This window comes from Polyodon spathula, chromosome 9 (genome assembly GCF_017654505.1).
Source record: "Polyodon spathula isolate WHYD16114869_AA chromosome 9, ASM1765450v1, whole genome shotgun sequence".
Classification (NCBI taxonomy): Eukaryota; Metazoa; Chordata; class Actinopteri; order Acipenseriformes; family Polyodontidae; genus Polyodon; species Polyodon spathula.
In genome coordinates, this window is record NC_054542.1 from 28,777,559 (window position 1) to 28,794,076 (window position 16,518).

The window sequence follows — 16,518 nt, forward strand, 5'->3', positions numbered from 1 at the left end:
GCTTGAACAATTTCCAACTTTTTGTAGACAGAGAAACAGCGGCGCATTTTGTCGGTGCACTCATGGAAATCAGAATAGAAAACGAGTCAATGATATGACAGAGGTTCAGGAAAGACTTAATAAACTAATCATTATATCTCAAGACACTCTCGCGATGTCACATTTGAAAAGACTGAATAAGCTATTTTAATTTAAGTTTGATGATGAATTATCAGGTTACAAAACAATACTGTATCTGTTGTGAACGAATCACTATAGGTGCCAAGAAGGTTCTCTTTTAAGCAAAGTTCCTGTTCCTTTAGCTGGAGCATTTACAATGGGGGGAAAACTCAATTTCCTCACAAGGGTGTTTCCTTAGGCCAAGTGTTAGGAGGTGTTCATTTTTTAAATTTTTTTATTTTGTAGTCAACAATTAGTTTTTTGTTATTCTCTCCCCAATTCAGTAATTTAGTCATTGCCAATTATTATTTTTGTTATTTTTCTCCCAATTTGAAATGCCCAGTTATTATTTAGCTCAGCTCACCACTACCACCCGTGCACTGACTCGGGAGGGGCGAAGACAAACACATGCTGTCCTCCGAAGCGTGTGCTGTTAGCTGCCCGGTTTTTTACACACTGCAGACTCAACATGCAGCCACCTAGAGCTACAGCGTCGGAGGACAACGCATCCCTGGGCAGCTTACAGTCAAGCCCGCAGGCGCCCGGCCAGACCACAGGGGTCACTGGTGCGCGATGAGCCAAGGACACCTTGACCGACCTAACCTTTCCTCCCCCCCCGGAGGTGCTCGGCCAATTGAGTACCACCCCCTGGGAGCTCCCATCCTCGGTCAGGAAAAGAATAGTCTGGTCTCAAACCTGCGACATCCTGACTATAGGGTGCATCCTGCACTCTACGCGCATGCTTTTACTGGATGCTCCACTCGGGAGCCCCAAGAGGTGCTCCTATATGCGAAGACTACTGTATCAGTAAGCCATGCAGGACCTTGTGACAATGTCATGACAGGTTAGATTTTTTGATTATTACTGTTAGTTAAGTGAAAAGTAGAGAAAAAAAAATTCTGAAAAAATGTACAACACTGATTGGAGACATGAGCAAACACATGATATGTAAGTATTACTACGCTACAATAATATATCACTAATTTATTACCAGGACTCTAACTCGAGTCTGTGGAAGCTATTGACAGCAGAATACCAACACTCTGCTATGTGAGATTTACTTGCATTTACAGCAAAAAAGCTACTGTACAGTATGTTTATAATGTAAAAACAATAATATATGTGCCTAAGAGAACATTCTGAATGCTAACCTTAAAACTCAGTTCTATAATATAATGGTTTCCTCCGTTTTCAACATGGAACCACATTATTACACATCTCAGCACCTTATTAGCATCTGAATAAGGTCGAAAGGGATAAAAAAAATAGTTGTTTCAGAGAACATAAAATAAACTTATCTGTGAACTTCCAGTGTCATCCCAATTAAAATGATACCCTTTGAAGCCTTCCACTAGCATGCTAACTCATTGTGATGGAGGGTTCCCTACCTTTAAGATTTCATTGTAGACTGGATTTGTCGTGTTGGCTTTGAGCTTCGTTTTCCTCTTGCTCTGGCGAGACTTGTCCGGAAGGAGGTATGCCTTCACGTAGCTGCAAATAGAGAAAAATGAATAATAAAACAATATAAAATAAAAAATAATATCAAAAGACATGTAGCAATTCCTGTGGGCTGTATACATATCCTAAAATAAAAATAACAAACACACTATTTCCTAGTTAAGCCTTCGGGCCTTTTAATTTGAATGGGGCTAGATATACCCCAGAACACCACTGTAGACTTGTGAGTTCAATCCAGTAAATTGTTCTTACGGGTGGGTTTGTTTCTTCTCGTCGGCGATGGCCAGGTTGCGGCACTCTTTCACCAGTATATTCAGAGCCCCAGTTTTGTAGCTATAGGTGATGTTGAGGAGGATTTCTCCACTAATGCTCACATCCCCATAGTCACCTGTCTCGCTGTACACACTCATCACGCTGTTCAGACTCGTCTGCAAGGCAAAAGGAATTGTGATGAATACTGTCAAGTTGCATAATTTCTCTGCTCAAAAGGAAGGGCGGCCAGCTGTAAAAATCATGAAATAAAATGTAAAATGACAATTTCACTCTCCAGGTGAAATGATTCAAGAAAGTACATGTTTATGACATGGAGATAATTTGCTGACTATAATAACTTAAAGAATGAATACCAAAAAAGCATAGTGTAGTGACACATATGACTCTGTAGACACACAAAAAGAACTAATTCAATTACACAAGCGAAAAAAACAAAACAAGACAAGATGATACAAACACATTTGTGACTGTGGGTATAGAGAACAAAAGATTGCTCCAGAGGACTCACAGTTTCACTGTCACAGTCAGGGACATTAAGGTAACTCCACTTTCTCTCCAAACCAGACTGGACAGCCTTGCAGCAAGCGAAGCAGAGGTCAGAAAGGAAGGAAGCAGAGAGGTAGAGATTGGAAAGACAGAACCACAACAATGATAAGAAAAGCCTCTTGTGCAAGCTGGCTCAGAGCGAACCCCTTTGACCTCAGATGTCAACAATGATAGCAAACCGTGTTTCTGTTACACTCTGCTGGCAAAGAGGTGAGATAGGTCAGAAAAAATAGAATAGAGACAGCAAGCTGTTGCAGAAGATGGAGATAAACAATGCAGTCACTACTAGTTGCTTTTACAGTACCAAAAGCTATTGTATTGAATTTGTATTACTTTAGTTGTTTATTCACATTTATTACACGTGTTACAGGGGCTCACAGTGCAGTAGATAGTTCTTAATTTTACATTCTGTTTCAGGTTTCAGGGAAGTTTTGTATTTAAATGTCTCATTTTTTTAAATTTTTTTTTGGTTGTACCACCAAATACTAGAAGCAAAGACTGATGAATTTAAGAAAATAAAACGTGATTCGTGATTCTTGTATTCTTGTATCAAACCATAAAATCCAGTAGGATTTTCTAATACAAATTGCATCCCTTCAAAATAAGAAATACTTCCAGGAGTATGTTGTTAAATCTGTTATCGTAATAAAACTATTCTTGATTTGGTCATTTTGGATACATTTGTGTTTCCAGTTCCCATTAATCTTCTTCTCCAAACAAGTAAAAGGCAACTTTATTGGGTGGTTGTATTCAATGTTGTTCGTTTAGCTAAAAGTTAGAAATGACAACAATATGGCTGCCTGTCTGGTGGGGAGGTTACTCCTCTGACTGGGTATTCTACTATTCATGTTACTGAGTTTACTCAGCATAAAAACAAACGGTGGCACTGTAATATATGTTCAGCTTTAAATTAAAGTGGTTTAAAAAACAGGACTTGTAAAAGGAAGACAGTTACATATTCTTGGAAAAAAACACAAAAAACACATTAAATACATTTTCTGTGGAAGATTTGCGTCTACATTTTATGAGAACTAATGATGAAGGTATTAAAAGGGCCTCCACTGGGGGAATTAGGGTTACAATTAGTTCTGTGAATTCGCATGACTAAAAGCCGAGCTTATGGCGTACTGTACACTTACAGCATCAGGTATGCATAGGGACATTGTGCGGACAGTTCCAGTTATTTAACATCATGAAGAAGACACTTATTTGAAAGTAGTATTGATTAAGCAGCTCATATATATTTCTAATGATCCCTTTTACAGTATATCAATCTTTGTCTATATTTACACTTCTTTGTTCCCTGCATTAGAACATAACAACATTGATCACAAAGAATTATCAGAAACATATGTTGGCTCTGTATACTCACTTCTCATTTAAGAATGAACTGTTTCCAAAGTTTAAAATCTACTGTAATCAATTCAGAACATAGTGCGCACTGTTTTTCAGATTGGTGGCTTTTTATTGCTGTCGGTTGGTTATGGTTATAAAAGCTTGGCAAAGTTAGGAGATTAACCAGAGTCTCTTACTGTATAGTGATAATGGAATATTTCTAATATTAGGCATGACGTACAGACTTACAGCCTTAATTGTTCTTTCTTTACAGTTGTACCTCATAATTTCAGATTGTGTGTTTAAAGGAGTGGATTACCTACAGCACTATGTTTCCATTTATGGCAATAGATTTCTACATGTGAGTTTTTTTTTTTATTTTGGAAACAATCTGTCCACCACAAAGCCAATAAGCTGGCTGTGTTAAGAGTAAGCTCGCTTTATTACTCCTATTTAATCTTACGTCCAACAAGAAACTCTGCTGTAAGACTGTGCTTTCCAATTTCAGAAGTTCTGTTCAGTCCCCTGATTGAGTGACTACCACGTGTGTATCCAACCCCAAAACAATGAGTTTCCAGGTGCGCACGTTAGGCTGCATCCATTGAGTGTGCCCACCTACAGCCAATGACATTAGTGCTTACATCACTGTAACACGAGCAAAAAGGGCACAAAGACAGCAGCGCGAAAATCAATCTGTGATCAATTTGACTTTTTAAAAATAAGTTTTTTCTTATTTCATAGACACTTTGAAACCCCAAATTCACGACCTGCCTTTTGAGATGCACTGGTACTGTAAAGAAATACAAACACTCCATTTGTTCTTCGTTTGAACTAAAAGTCTTACCGTGGACAGTCCTCCTATCAACCTGTCTCTGCTGGAAGGTGGGTTTAATGCCATCATCCTATCTAGGTCATCTTCCTCCTAAAAACAGAAAATATGAGAGGTACAGTGTGTTAACGTGTGCTGTCAGCCGCCCGCTTCTTTACACACTGCAGATTCACCATGCAGCCACGCAGGAGCTACAGCGTGGGAGGACAATGCAGCTCCCGGGCAGCTAACAGGCAAGCCTGCAGCCGCCCAGCCTGACTACAGGAGTCGCTGGTGCACGGTGAGCCAAGGACACCATTGCCGACCTAAACTCTCCCCCCCATCCCCCACCCTGGCAACGCTCAGCCAATTGAGCGCCACCTCCTAGGAGTCATTCTCTATCTTTGTGCTGATTTTGTAATGTGGGCTAATGTTTACTGGAGTCGTATAATGTATTCTTTCCACTGGTGCTAATAAAAACAGTAACACAGCTGAATGTGCAATAATAGGAAACGATGAACACCAAGTCATTGTAAAATGAATGAAACAAGAAATCTAAAAAGTAAACATTCAAGAGGGATTTTGCATACAGGGGTTACATATGATAGAAAGTTTAGTTTGTAGCAGCTACAAAGCATGACCTATACAGATAATGGAACCGCTACCTATGCAAACAACCTTTAATGGTCCCAGGGATGCTGACTGGTGAATACTGACATGCAGGTTGCACATGATTTGGAAAACCTTTTCCAGTAGCACACCAGTTTGCTCGAGGGAGGTAAACCAGGTGCATGCAAAAAGGTCAAGCACTAATTGAAAGCCAACCTGAGATGCATTTTCCTATAACAATGGGAAGGGGAAGAAAGTGAAATATTATTTTTTTTTTTGTATTTGGAAATACTGTATATAGAGGTGTTTAGATCGATGAGAGCTAATATGACATTCATATCAATGTTTTGAGGTATGTCCTGTTGACAATAAAATAAACTACTCCTAGGTTCTTTCAATATACTTTCAATATGTAATTGAGTCCTAGTGTTATTCATTATAAAACCGAGTGAATCAATAATTATTTAAAAACCTGATTATGATGTTTTTTAGTTTGAGATAAATATATTCTAAAGGATTGGTTATTCAGCTTCAGGTGCAACATTTCCTATTGGGTAGCCTTATCATTGAATTCGGGGGCTTCCAGTGGTGCATCCGATAAAAGTGCTCTGCGTGGAGTGCAGGATGCCTAGAGGTTGACAGTTTGAGTCCAGGCTATTCCACTGCTGACCGTGGACAAGAGCTCCCAAGGGGCTGCACACAATTGGCTGAGTGTCACCCAGGTGGGGAGTGCTTAGGTTGTGCAGGGTGTCCTCAGCTCACAGCTCACCAGTGACCCCTGCAGTCTGGCCGGGCACCTGTGGGATTGCCTGTAAGCTGCCCAGAGCTGTGTTGTCCTCCGACACTGTAGCTCTGAGGAGGCTGCATGGTGGACCTGCAGAGTGAAAAGAAACGGTTGGCTGAATCCACACACTTCAGAGGACAGCGTGTGTTCGTCTTCGCTGCTCCTGTGTCAGCGCAGGGGTGGTAGCAGTGAGCTGAGCCTAAAATAATTGGATTTTATTTATTTTCAAATTGGGAGAAAAATGGGGTAAAAATCAATTGACGACTACTAAATGCATTTTTTTAAAAAGCATATTGAATGCTAGCAACTACTCACACATCAACCATAAAAAAACTCTGTGAGGAAAATATTTTTATTTGTAAATTGTCTGTGCGTCACAAATAAGTCACAAATAATGGAATGATTTCAAGAAGCATGGCAACTGAAGAGCATTTAACAACACATTAAATAAAAAGCTTTCTTTGGACGATTTAAACAGAATTTTATTTGCAGGTATAGTGAGGAATGGTTTGAGAAAGATATTGTCTTAATATATTTACTGTATTGATTTTACCCTTAGTAATTACAGTATGAAGAACACTGCAATTAAATTCAATTATCTAAACAGTAAACCAGAACTCTAGTTATTCAAGCTGCACACGAAAACTGTATAGAGCCATTTCAAATGTAATTCACAACACACAGGCATAAAGAAGCAGTGTCACCCCTTACCAAGCTATCGTTGAGATCGTCTGGCACTGACTTACTCCTCATGCTTATGGAGTCCTCATTCATCTCTCCATAAGATCCGCTAATATCCAACTCAGACCTGCTGCGATCTGTGACAATGATAAAAAATGAACAAGGCATGGTAATATATGCTGGGATTACAATACTATATATATATATATATATATATATATATATATCCCATATATATATATATTATATATATATATAATATATATCACACCACTGTTCCTAAACGCACAGTCCAGGTCACCATTGTGACACATTCCAAGTGGATTGTCAATTAAGGAGACCACTAAGAAATCCCAATAAAATAAGTTTTCTTTTTAAATATGAATGAACTAATTCGGGTTTTGCAGGGTAAAGATGTTCACAGCTGGCAGCATTAAAGCAGGCAAGCTATGTGTGACAATGTGTCCCTCTTACTTTCAGGTTGTGGGTCAATTTTCCAAACTTCCTACCATTAGTCTACTAATGTTTTTATGTATTGCACATAAGTTCGGGTTATTTTGAATTTCTCCAGAAAAAAAAAAAATAACTGCGCAGTGTATTTAAAAAAAAAAAAAACTTCATTGAAGGCATTAGTGAATGGCAGTTCACTTCTCTTATTTTAAGTCTTTCATCAAAGTATTAAATCAACAGGCACCTGCAAGCTAATATTTGCAGAGAACCAAGATTTCCCACATTATTAACACAGACACTCTGAGCCAGATGGAATGAGCAGATTAGACAGTACAGTACAATGTCGCATATCCGACCCCCTGTGGACTGGTATATAGGTAGATATGTGAAAAAGTCGGATTTGCAAACATCTATAGAAAAAGCATTTACAAATCCAAAAATAGGTTAGTGGACAAAAACAACACCAAGCTCCTTTAAACATGGAGACATTTTTTGCTTTTAAAGTAAGCAAACGTAAACGAGATTAATTAGGCTACAAATACACAGTGTTGCTATGCGATTTGCTATAAGCCATCTCCACTCAAAGCTTGTTTTTAAAAAGAAAGACAAAACAAATGGTAAATGTACAGTAACCTGCAACTGATGGCTTCTTTATTAACTCTAGAAGTCCTTGCCTCCCTGGTTCTGCTTTCTTAATATCTCTGTCACGTTACTTTGCGTTCTTTCTTGATATTGCCTACAGCTGATAAGCAGCTCGGTTTGAATATTGCTTCGGCTATTTTAAACGAACGGCCGGTAAGCATTGCGTTTATGAAGCTTGCTTTGTTTAATTCAAATGCATTTAAAAGCTACAACAAAATGCTGCCAATATCTGCATGTGTGTGCTCCATCATATAACACATTGCACAAAAAAAAGCCTTCTCGACTGGTGTATTGAAACATCACTGCTACACACAGCTGACTGACATGCTCACAGCCCATCTCACTTAAAGGGGAAAGCACCAAAAGACTGATTTCTATAACGTTTTCTTTCTGTATCCATGGTGGAAGCTGCATTTGCTGCCAATGCCATTACTCTCATAGCCTATTTTTAGTGTTTATTTATTTAGCGAGGCAGTTAATTGATCAGGGCGGTTATGTGATGGTCGGATATGCCACGTTCCACTGTAGTAATCCTGGCAGTCATATTGAAGAGTACTCAGACCGGGTGGTAGAAATAATGAGCCATATACTGTACCTGAGGACATAGAGGCTCTGGAAATAGCTATTGAAGGCAATGCGCATGATTTCCTGTGGTTTCTATTGGACTTGTTGTCTGTGAAGCTTTCACTGCAATGGAAAATGGCCACACTCTCTATGCCATCAGCCTGGAAGAAAGAGGAAAATGATAATGATGTGACAATCATTAGAAGTACTCATAGGCCCTTATTCTCTAATCGTCTTTGACAGCCAATTACATTAAATGCATTTATTTATTGTCTAATTTTAAATGTACTTACCTGCCTTACCTTGCTGTAATGTTTATTTCTAAAATGCCTACAATGATTGTATGACAAGCAATACTGTATTTACATGATTATTACATGAGAGGTAAAACAGAATGTATTCTAGAATTTCGAATGGAAAACTTCCTCTTGAGATCCCTGGTATGTAAGCCAAAGGAAACCAGAGCCTCACAGGATTCTGTTGGGTTAAGAGTTTCAAACTGGGTACAATTTGCTTTGTGATTCTCATATAGCTTATAGCTTATTTCACTAAGGGTAATGGTCACTTCCACAACAGGGTCTACAGTAGCACTTTTATACAGGCTACAAGGAGGAACACAAATAGCACGGTCTTGTAACTATGGCTCCTAAAGTTATAAAGGGGGAACACTGTATATTCATTCTCTCCAAGACACGATGCTGACTATTCTGGCTGTGAACCCAATTCAATTGCCTTTTACTTAGGAAACATTATTTTTATTTGATTAAGACATCATCGATAAGTTATCATACAAATATTTCTCCACATCCACTTTATTGATTGCATAATTTCATACTGTTCCTAGGACACGTTGTTTCCCAGCTACAAGTTCATTGAAAGGGTCCCTGTGTGCAGGAGCCACACTGTTCACAGGACATACCCTTCTGCTGTGGCCAGAGGCTGCGCTGCGTTTGCTGAGAGTCGGTGATTTCTCAGGAGTAGCAGATCGGAGATTATTGGGCGTCGTCTGCATCCCTGAGGATTCCAATGCAACAGTGCCCCCTCTATTGATCGGATAAAGAAATGCACTCAATAAACAGGCATAGCGCATTTTTGCTACCTTGTGTTGCAGGATGCATGACGAATGATGTTCAGTAAATAATGACACTCCAGTAGCAAAAACAAAGTTTAAAACAAATGATTCACTAACATTGACAAAGATACTAATCTCTATAATTTAGTGTAAATCACTCAAAACAGCAGATTTCCAAAGATATTGGTCATCTTGTACATGGAATACAATCAACAATCAATACTGTCAACTGTCAATTTGAAATGTACAGTTGATTATGCAGTCTATTTAATTGACATAGTGCTAGATTTAATACATTACATGGCATTTCAAGAATAGATTGGTGATCAGCACATACTAATTTACACAGTGCCTATCTGCAGAACAGATTCTTATAGGGCTCGAATACAGTATGTGGTAAATCAGGTGATCTGTATCATACTGTAAACTCTGTGTCTGAGAAACTGAAATAAAAAGTACAACAGATCTTAAGGATGGGTCAATGGTTACACTCTGGTTTAGCTAATACAGTATACTTCAGAGTTTATACATGATTCTGATGTGTGCTGTCTGGAGACCACAGGGCTCTTTAGACTTCTAAGCCATCAGGATTAAACCAAGTGAGTCTAAACACCAAGAGAAATACATTGGTTAAAACAACGGTGATATTTCAAACCCACACCAAGCTTAACTGTGAAAACAGGTCAAGAGCAATCAACTGGATTTAAAATAACAGTTACTATCAGAAGGGATTATTGTGAACTGAGCCATTAAAAGCAAATTGAATTAAAAAGAGCTGGAGTTTTTAAAAGTGCCTTCTCTCCCAAGACACTGTTTTGTTCTCAAATTCATGTCAAGTCATGGTTCAATCCAAAGTCAGCAGAAAGGGAAAATGTCATTCTCAGGGGTGATGGGGAGAAAGCTAGGGAGTGTTGGGGGTCTCGGCTCAGATTCTAGCAGATGTGTCTGTATCTGTCATCACAAGACTAACAAAAACGCCTTCATGATCTGTCTATCTCTCAGCGAGGGTAAAGATAGAACAGTGCCTCATTCCACCTGGGTGACAATGCAAGAGCCTGTAGCTTTTATTTATCACACAGCTCAGTATTGTACATCTCCAAGCACCGTGACAAACCTGCCTAACACAAATCCTCTCAAATCATACTATTAAAAAACCCTGAGGGGACATTTGTGCCTTTCTAACTAACCATCACACACCAAAAGTCAGGGTAATTCTAACTGTAATGACTGCCTTATATAACTTAACTATTCCCCACCACCACCGCAATCCACAAGCACAGACACTGGAGACTCCTCACACACTTTCACTTATCGACATAGTAACTCTAGGAGTATCAGTATAGGTTCTGACCCTAAAAATGCCATTGCTATGAGTCAGTAAACTAACTAGTCAGTGCTACAGTCAGTAAACATTGCTCATGTAATCAATATAGGTAATGCTGGATACTAGTCGCTTGTTAGCTTTTTTCTTATCCAAGGTGAATTCTTTCCCCTTTTGTGTGAATGTAAAAGACAGTAGAATGTCGTCGCAGTAACCTGTAGGCCAGGCTGCAAGGTGTTCTTTACATCTAATATTCATCCAAATTGGACTTCAAAGATGCATTGCTCTGTATTTCTACCGTATATTGCTGTTCTGTATATACTGCGTGCAAATCGGGCACATTCCACCTAAATTATGGATACAGTTGCAAAGGAATCATAAATATTAATATTCAATAAGAACTATCAGCCTTCTCATATTTACAGTGAGCATTTAAATATAACACAGATCGTTCTATTTTAAATACTAATAAAAAGGTGTTTGATAAGGCCTCTGTGCTGGTACTGTTCTCTCCATATTTAGGGACCATTTTCAATGCTTTTTACACCTGGTGAAAAAAACTAGGAAGAAAAAACATGTTTTCAACCAAAAAAATCCCATCTTCTTTGGCTTAATAATTTTAAAAGAGATTTTGAATAGGCCATTTCATTCACAAAACACTTTACCACAAAGTTTGAACCACTTTTTCTGATGCACAAAATGGAAGAAACTAGTAAGAAACAACCAAGGTGCAGTTATTGTTTGAATTTGTTTTTGTGTTAACTTAGCGTGGTAGTAAATGCTTCTTGAATATAGGCCATAATGTTCAGAGATTACCTTGCAAATAATAACGAAAAACATATAGAACTTACAGGATACATGTGGCTAATACTGTATCTCTAGGATTAGTTGAAATGCCTGAGATCTTCCCTGGTACCGTGTCCCTCATTATTCGGAGGTCAAGAGGGTCTTGCCTATGACTCTGCAGGGTTCACATTGCCAGCTAATTCACTTTCTAATCATGTTCAAGAGATTACATTGTGTTCTGTTGGAAATTACAAGTGGTCATTGCCATGCGTGCCTGATCCACATGACAGCCCTCCATAATGAAAGTCATTTCCCTGATTCAATGTGACTGTTAGACCTAATTCTCAGCTCCAGTAAGTAAATTGTACATAAAAGGAGAGCATTTTTATTTTCAGAGCAGTGAACCATTACTGAGAGCATTCCTCCATTGTGAATATTTACCTTCTGCACCTTTGCTTTTAAAAATGTATCACAGATTTGAAACTTTGCATATCTGTCTGTCTATTTAAAACAAATCAAGGTTACTGGTAAGAGCTGTTGACATACTGTGTGTATGACTGTTTATTGTCATTATTTTAAATCATTGACTTGTTATAAGGAACAGGCTTAAACATACACAATACAATACTACAAAGCACTGCACAGTATGTTGAGTAAGTCTTTACTTACAAGTAAATTGTACATTTACACAAAGGTATCCTTACTACAGCTTAATTCCACTTACTGTAGCTTTGAAAACTAGACTATTTCTTACCATACCAAAAGAAAACCCTCTATTTATCACACTTTATATTTTTAATTTGCAGTTCCCTATCATTTTCTCCCCAATTTGGTGTCCATTGCCAAGCCAATGGCCCTTTTCCATTGAGCAGCTCCACAGCAAAGTGTTTCCTCACAGCTTACCCTGCAGAGCGACTTGCTGAATGTGTACTGTGCACATTGTGTACGTCCAGATCCGAAGCTGAGCCAATGCTTCTTGAGTCTTCTGGCTTCGGGTCCAAATTATTCTCATTCTCAAGTGTCACCCTACTGTCTTTCTTCTCCGCTCGGAACCTATACCGGAGAAAAGAGACAAAAATAGGGCAAATTAAAAGGTACATTTTCACTGGATGTCCTTGAGACTACTGTATCTATCTATTTACTGGACTTCAACCACCAGAACTCTCTTCACGATGGTACTGTCACTCCCTGGACTGGTAGGAGACCCAGGCTTCTGCTGAAAACGAGCACACTAACAGGCCTATTTTGTAATATTCAGAGAGATACTGAATGAAGGCTGCCAAAACCCTGCTTTTGAGTTTAGGGGCTGAGTGCGCATAATGTATTTTTTTTTAACTTTTTTTGCATGATTCATGCACATCTTTAAAGTAACGAGTGGGATTCACCTTAATGTGATAAAGAAGTAGCTGTCAAAATCAAATTGACTATTATGCTGAGGTTCAGCTTTGTGCAATTAGTCCAATTCAAGGTGGTTTGGGGATTTTTAAATTACAGTTTTCCTGTTTTTCATCCTGCACAGTTTATACTGGATTGAATTCTACACCTACTGTACATTGACTAGGAGAGTATAAGGTGAAACTGTAAACAAGAAGTAATGAGTTTATCCATGTGTCAGAAAGATATGTACGGCATCTAACTCTTGCATTCATATTTAGCAAAAAACTATAGCTGCTATAATAACTGCTATTAATGCAAGCAATAGTGAACAGTTGTACTGAGAAGTATTGACATAATCACACGCTTTCAAGTCTGCTACAGTGTTCATAAAATGGCATAAAAAAAACAAATACACAGAGTAGTCAAACTTGTATTAAAGGCTCTCTGTACAGCGGGACCACCCGTATATACAGATCAGTTCCTATATACTGTAAAAACCACTGTATTTGTGGTTTGAGGCTATTGAGATCCAGAACCGGTTGTACCAAAACAGTTCTACAGGCTGGAATCCTTTTCAGCCAATCAGAACAATTGCTTTACCTTATCCGTTTTGTAAGAATAACATCATTCACAATGTACTAAGTCAAACCTCTATGTTGATAACTTCATACACAGGTTGTATATGTATAGCATCCTTAGCGTGTTGAAAGTAACTGCTGGAATATAAAACAAAAACAAAACAAAAAACAAAACCTTACCCTCTGTGCCTCGAAGCATCTATCACATTTCTTAGGGCACTTCTGGTGGAAGAGGGGGTAACAGGTCTCTCTTGACCATTCTGATCCGGCTGTGCTTTTAGATTCACCTTTTCAGCTTTGCTTTTGCCTGAAACCACAGGAGAAGAATACACCTGCACCCACAGAGGAAATAACTTGCGCAACCAAACCATAATGCACAGTGGTCAGACAGCAGATTTCACACATGAGTTCAATCTTTGTGAACAGAGCCCTTTATCATACACTTCATTTAAAGCATCTGTTTGTAGATTGTGTTGAAAACAGGTGAATAAAACCGCTCTTTAAGAACAGCCCAGAAGATCTTTATAAAACATAAACTTGTTCACTTGTTATTCATCAAAACAATCTTTTAATCAGGTGCGAGATAAAAGTTTCACAAGCAGGGCCATGCAGGTTACAAATCTACACATTTGAATTCTGATGAATTGTAACTGCAGTGAAACGCCCTCAGCGCCTGCCATGTTCAGTTGAGATCTGGAGGCTTGCATTTTTCTATTACAGAGGGGAAAACCTCAGCAAAGCACTGCTTGATAATTATAGAGACGCCATGGCAATATTCTAGGGGTTCAAACACAATCTGCAATGCAGTATACAGAAGAAATACAATATCAAGAGCAATATAATCTAGGCAGAAAATATTGAGGCTTAGAATGATCATGATGCCATTCCAAGGAGATTGGCATCTTGGTCTGAAATGACCACTGATATTTTTTTAATTGCCTTTATCTGTGGTTTTATGTACATAGTGTGTTGTTTATTTATTGGGAATTGTGCACAATTCTGAAGAACAATAAAACATTTTAAAGTCTTGGTTAGGGTTAGGTAGGAGAGTAAATAGGCACAAACTATAACTGATCAGAATTCTAAGTAAACAAACGTTTCTAGTAGTGTCTTCTTCATTGTACTAGAGGCATAATTTATTACAAATTTGGAAATGTATTGTGATTTTGTGAAGAGTAATTTAGCAACAGCATTTCTAACTAATAGTAGTTGCTCAATTGAAAATCACAGTTGAAAATTCTTGGTAAAAGAGATTTTTTTCCAACCAAACAGGATTATCTTGTCCTGACCATTGACCTCAGTCTGTCCTGAACTGACTTTTCAAAATAGAACAGCACTAAAGCCATTTGTTGCTTGATGGTAATGTCTAAATAAAGAAAAAATACTTATTGGCTTAAAAATGGTTTCCTGTTGATAAGCATGGTCTTAGAAAAATAGATATTTAAATTCCACTCTTGTCTGCGACTTTTCTTTAGCCTCATTCTTTGTTCAACCTCATTCTTAATTCAAGGTGTATTATGCTGTTTTTTTTTTTTTTTTTTTTGCTCTGTTGTGATCTCTCTCCTTCCCTGCTGAACCTCCTGAGAGTTTAAAGATGTCACTCATGAAACCTGCAGAGGAGATCACCCAATCCCCTTAATTTTTGATGTTTTTCTAGAAATTGTATAAATGATTATCACCTTTAATTCCTTAAGTGAAGTTAGGGGAGAAAATCTGCAGCAAAGTCTCTTCTTCTGAGTGACCTACAGAGTCGTTACTTCTGAGAACGATAATGTGATTTGTGCAATCTTGGATACAGAAATACCTGTCAACGGTTCCTACAATCACCCTTCTATCTGTCTGTCAGATCTTCTGTCCCTGCGTGGTAATAACTGGATTGGGGTTTGTATGCATTTTCCATACATCAATCCTTTCTTGTTTTCGCCAGTGTTCTGTCAAACATGTCAGCCTGGTTCTCCGGATTTCACTAATATGATCTAAATAGTATTGAAGATCTAAGAAACACAGTTGTACTTTGATCCACAACATGAAATCACTGGTTCAGAAACACAGGCTCCCAAAAGGACCTCCCAAGAGAAAAAAGATTCTGCTCCTACAGTTTATTTATACAGTTGTGAAGAAACGGTATTATGTGCTGCAGAGCATGAAGTCCAGTGGGACTGATTTACTCTCAGTTCTGCCTCCTCCTCAGCTCCTTTTATTAAAAATGATGAAAGTGCAGCTAAAGACTAATTCATTGCAACTAGGGATGGAGAAGACTCAGTGTTTAAACATTTGTCAAACGTTTAAAATGATTCCTAAATGTTTAATGTATGTCAACCATAGAAGACAGCTGTAGTGTTTATAATGATATTTAGTCAGTATTTATTGAAAGTTTGTTTTTATGTACACATACTGTAAATGCTGTGCCCATGCAGTCTCATCCACATGCATGCAGAAGTACAGGTATGTCATAACAAAGTAACAGAACTCTAAAAGCCTGGTCACACGGGCAACTTTTGTCAACGGCAACAAAAGGACGCCAGCTGTTACAGGTGACGTGTCTCCCACTTTAGGATGATGTTCTATTTTTCAGGAGACACAAGAGCAACATTTTCAATACCAGTCAATCATATTTGATAGGTGTGTCACATAATATTAAAATGACGATGTGGACGTATGATTTAGAAGTGAAGCTAATAGATATCTGGGACGATTGCTAACGTTGTGTTATGTGGAATTCTAAATGAAAATTCCATATCTCAATGTTAGAGCCAGGTGCTCCCCAGCTGGGATACCTTGTCTCATTCCTGTATACTGCTTTTCAATAAGGTGCAAAGCCCTCTTTTGCAGCTCATTGAAAGATGCTGGATCCATTCTCAACCATCTCTGAAAACTTACGACATCCTCTCTCTGAAGCTCCATCATCACATTATTATAGCACTCCAACTTTTCACATCTCCTAACCCAGCTCGAACCCAAAACTTTCTTGTTTTCTACTCTCATCCTCTTCCTCATCAAGCAATTAAAAAAAGCCATCAGACAACTTCTGTTGACAGCAGCAAGATGAACACATTTGTTGCCTGTGTGTTGCCA

At 38.4% G+C, this 16,518-nt stretch overlaps 1 protein-coding gene across 2 annotated transcripts in view; it reads right to left on the reverse strand.

Annotated features, from left to right (window-relative positions):
- Nucleotides 1-16,518, reverse strand: part of LOC121320615 (synaptotagmin-like protein 5) — an 85,773-nt gene that overhangs the window by 9,555 nt on the left and 59,700 nt on the right. The window contains exons 5-13 of one of the 2 annotated variants that reach the window (XM_041259096.1): nucleotides 13,624-13,750; nucleotides 12,392-12,541; nucleotides 9,229-9,352; nucleotides 8,341-8,470; nucleotides 6,684-6,790; nucleotides 4,616-4,693; nucleotides 2,399-2,464; nucleotides 1,870-2,045; nucleotides 1,548-1,650 (exon numbers count right to left, since the gene is read on the reverse strand). In XM_041259096.1, coding sequence (XP_041115030.1) covers nucleotides 1,548-1,650; nucleotides 1,870-2,045; nucleotides 2,399-2,464; nucleotides 4,616-4,693; nucleotides 6,684-6,790; nucleotides 8,341-8,470; nucleotides 9,229-9,352; nucleotides 12,392-12,541; nucleotides 13,624-13,750 — 1,061 coding nt within the window. The remainder of the gene's footprint in view (nucleotides 1-1,547; nucleotides 1,651-1,869; nucleotides 2,046-2,398; nucleotides 2,465-4,615; nucleotides 4,694-6,683; nucleotides 6,791-8,340; nucleotides 8,471-9,228; nucleotides 9,353-12,391; nucleotides 12,542-13,623; nucleotides 13,751-16,518) is intronic. The other variant, XM_041259097.1, reaches the window with a different exon arrangement.